At 29.1% G+C, this 4,406-nt stretch overlaps 1 protein-coding gene across 2 annotated transcripts in view; it reads right to left on the bottom strand.

The window, feature by feature from the left end:
- LOC106682593 (uncharacterized) overlaps positions 1-4,406 on the bottom strand; it is a 35,818-nt gene that overhangs the window by 20,471 nt on the left and 10,941 nt on the right. For both annotated transcript variants that reach the window (XM_024362659.2, XM_014423535.2), the window contains exon 3: positions 4,020-4,102. In XM_024362659.2, the coding sequence (XP_024218427.1) occupies positions 4,020-4,102 (83 nt within the window). The remainder of the gene's footprint in view (positions 1-4,019; positions 4,103-4,406) is intronic.

The following is a 4,406-nucleotide window of genomic DNA, read 5'->3' as shown; positions in this document are numbered from 1 at the left end:
TACAATCCAAAATCCTACGTAAAATCCTTGATGCTCCTTATTACGTCACAAATAAACTCATTCATAAAGACCTTAACATCCCATTCGTTGCAGATTCGACCCAAACCAGGTATGCGTCTTTTTATTCCAAACTCCTTAATCATCCTAACCCATTAATTCTTAATCTTTCATCCTTAACAATCCCTGATAATCCTCCGAGGTGTCTGAAAAGAAGATGGCCATGGGACCTTCTAATTTAAATTAATGTTTGAAGTACCACCAATGGGTACTTCCAACTCACATATTCACAAAAAGAAACATGTGTTTTTAATGTTTATTGAAGTACAGTTTTACTTAAACTAATTGTAAATTAAAAAGAACAATCTTAACTAACAAAGGCCCTATCCTATCTTATTCTAATTCTATCTATGTACTTATTACTAACTTATAATCTAACCCACAACTAAAATACATACAATTGTTATCTATATCCAAAGATGAACAATAACACGTACGTACTTGCACTCAGCTGGTCGTGGCAGAGAGAGAGAATGATCACTTCTCAATACACAGTTTTTAAACTTAACTCAGCTCACAGAGAAACCAAAAAATACACTAGCTTTACATTAATGTCCATTCATTAAAAAACAACCAACGACACAACATATGATTTTTCTCTCCCTCTGTCCGATACCTCACGCGCATGCGCTGCCATCACCAATTCTTTTGTCTCATCTATTACATTATTATTAGTTTATTTATTTTATATTTTATTACAAACTACGTACATGTGTATGACTCAAAGTTTATTTATAACTTATAGGAAGACAGCCCACAGTACAAAACAAATAGTACAAGAGCCCTAATTGTTTACTACTTTAACGAAAATATGTATAATTAATCGTCGAAATTGATGAGTCTGCCAAGTATAGTTAGGAGGAATAAAAATGGTGGCTATTTTAAAACGTTAAAAGAAATAATTTTTCATTCGGAGCTCAATATCATTAAACCTACCTACAACATTAGAATACCTAATATAACATAATTTAAAGTAGAGTAAATTTGCTTAAATATGAACCCTAATTTGAGTTCAATAGTTTCGGAGATACAATATTTTTTTTTTTAATATTTATTCATTGCTATTTACAACTGTACATTATAATACATTTAGTAAATCTGATCTAAGTTAAATTGGAGTGTTACAGGCGTGTAGAGAAACTACCCATTGGTAGCACTCTAATGACATTTTACATTAGCTGGTATCGTGGCCATCTTCTTTTCAGGCGCCTCGGAGAATTGTCAGGAATGGAAGAGGATGCAAGATTAGAAACTAGGGGGTTTGAGTGGTTAGAGAGTTTATAATGGAAGGAGTGATATCTGGTTCGGGCTAGATCGATAACATAGGGAACATTAAGACATCTTTATGTATGATTTTATTTGTGATAAAGTAAGGGGCATTGAGGATTTTACGAAGGATTTTGGATTCTGGATTGTAAGGATTGAATACGAGAGGAATTCGAAGGTTTAGTGAAGCCTCAAAGCTCAACTCCATTACAATTTTTTAAAAAGTAAAATTACAGAAAACTGTATCTCGAGAACTATTGAACTTAAATAGCTCTATTAGGGCTCATAGCAAATTGAGTATAACGTTTATTTTTGTAGGTGTACTAAATAGTTTTTGTTTAAAAAAAAAAATATTCATTTGGTGTTCCATGTCTTTAAAACTACGGACAATACTAGAAAACCTAACAGAACATCATTTAAAGTAGAGTAAATTTTCTAAAATGTGAGTCCTAATAGTGATATTTACGTTCAATGTAAGTTTTTATATTCAATATAACTTCCAGATATAACTTTTTAAAAAGCAACATCTATGTCTCAGCAACCATTCAACTTACAGATGTCTATTAGCATTCAAATTAAAATTAGTATAATGTATAGTAGTTTATAACGTTTATCTTCGTGGGAATTTTAGTTTTTATGATATTTGCTTGATATTGTAATTCGGACAAAATATCGTTTGAAAAAGTATATGAATGTAACTTGTATGCTCATGATATTTGCTGAAATAAATTGATTTCTAACTATTTTATTATATATAAATTTTAAAAAATGGCAGTTGTTTTTAAACGTTAAATAAAATACGTTTTCATTCGGAGCTTTATATCTTTAAAACTACCAAGAATATTAGAATACCTAATATAATATCATTAAAATTAGAGTAAATTTGCTAAAATATTAGCTCAAATAGAGCTAATAATAATAGCTATATAAATTCAATAGTTTCCGGGATACAGTTTTTTAAAAAGTAACATTTCATAAGAAATGAATTAAAAAATCAGTAGTTAGTAAATTTATTTTGAGAAATCTATATCTAAATAACCATTTGGCGTACAAATGTTTATTAAGACTTAAATTAAATCTAGTTATATGTCCAATAAAGTAGTTTATGACATTTATCTTCGTTGTAGTAGTAGTTTAAATGACATTCGCCAAAGGAATTCACAAAATGTTGATTTCTACTTGTTTGGTAAATATCGTAAAAACTACTACTCCTAAGATATACATTTTAAACTACTTAATTTATAATCTTAAAACACTTTCTTGAGACTGGTTAATTTTGTTAAAATAAATAATTTAATTTCTATCAATAGTGACTGTGATAAATGAATTTTTATTTTGTTTTAATATGAATATTGACTAATTAGGTGATTAGACTTAATGTGGGATATACTTATTAACAAAAAAATATATATATATTTTACCTAATGTTTCATAGAAATTGTTGTTTTGACTTGGGCAGAATAGCCTGCATGAACTTGAGTTTTTAAATCATTTAGTTCCAACATAGTAAGATAAATTATAAATAATATTGTTAAGTATTTTGAATTGTTGAGAATAATACATGTAATAAAAGCTGTTGTAGATTGCCCTGAGGATGACCGGATTGGTCGAAACGTCGGACTTTTAAGAAAAATAAAATGTGTTGAAACAAAAATGGATAGAAATTAAATTATTTATTTTAACAACATTATAAACTACTGTATATTGCATTTAACTATCTTTAATTTGAATGCTAGCTGACATCAGTAAATTTTATGGTGCCTAAGATCAAAATTTTTGTACGAGCAGCCCGAATTCAACATTTTGTCGAATATCATGAAAACTACTACTCCCAGGAAGATAAACGTCATAAACTACTTTATAGTACATTGTAATACATTAGCTTTAATTTTAGGACTAATAGAAATTTGTACATCAAATTGTTTATGAGATATAGATTTATCAAAATAAATTATCTAATTACTGATTTTTCAGTACATTTTTTATAAAATGTTGCTTTTAAAAAAACTGTATCTCAAGAACTATTGAACGTAAATAGCTATTAGGGCTAATATTTTAGAAAATTTACTCTACTTTAAATAATTTTCTATTGTTGTTGATAGTTTTAAAGATATAGAGCTCTGTATGAAAAATAATTTTTTTTCAACATTTTAAAACAATTTTCATTTTGTATTCCCCATAACTATACTTGGCAGACTCATGAATTTTGACTACTAATTATTCATAGTTTTCATTAAAGTAATCAAAAATTGGGGTGAAATAACTACCTATTTTCTCCTATTGGGCTCTGCAGATTCTGTTTAACCTATCACTTTGAACAGCCCTTGCGAAGTGGGGCGAAACGTCGGACATAAAATAGTTAAAAAATATTTGTTTTTTTTTTACCGTAACCCTGACTATTTTCTTATATTTAAAAAAAAATTAGTTGTTTTGTATCTTTTTTAGCTCTGATGAAGTTCTGCAGAGTGAGGCGAAACGTTGGCATGATTGTTTTTTCGCAACACCGACCATCTTCTTCATATTTTATAAATATTATTTTTTTATCTTCTGGAACTACCGTGTTGTATTTCTCCTAACAAAGGTTGGTAGAGTCATCACTTTTGACTAGTAACTACAAGTAGTTTTTATTAAAGTAACGAAAATTGAGATTTAAGGACTTTCTTTTTCTCCTCTCAAAATATTTGATACAGCCTTACCTTCCAGGCTCCCACAACTAAGCACACACTGGCCACACAGCTAAGAAACGCCTCACTGCTAAACATCCCCATCAAAAGTTCATCTGAAAATTAATATAAACATAAATAATTATTATAAAAGATCCAAAATATGTATTCAATATGTGTACTAGAGTTGAAAACTGTATCTAGCATGTTCTTTTTTTACTTTGCCTTCTTGCCAGATGTCCTTATTTAAATAAAAACAGATTTTTACTGGAAATAAGTTCAGCGAAGAAGTCCCATATCCTAAAAAATATATAAATATATATATTCAGTTGCTTCCCGTCCCCTTTACACGCCACTATCCCTGATGAAGACCTGAAACTCAGGTCGAAACGTCGGCATAAAATAAATAAATATTGTTTT

The sequence above is a fragment of the Halyomorpha halys genome, unplaced genomic scaffold (genome assembly GCF_000696795.3).
Source record: "Halyomorpha halys isolate HHAL.00 unplaced genomic scaffold, Hhal_1.1 Scaffold426.1, whole genome shotgun sequence".
NCBI lineage: Eukaryota > Metazoa > Arthropoda > Insecta > Hemiptera > Pentatomidae > Halyomorpha > Halyomorpha halys.
The sequence above is the reverse complement of the archived record's forward strand: the minus strand, read 5'-3'. Positions and strand labels throughout refer to the sequence as shown.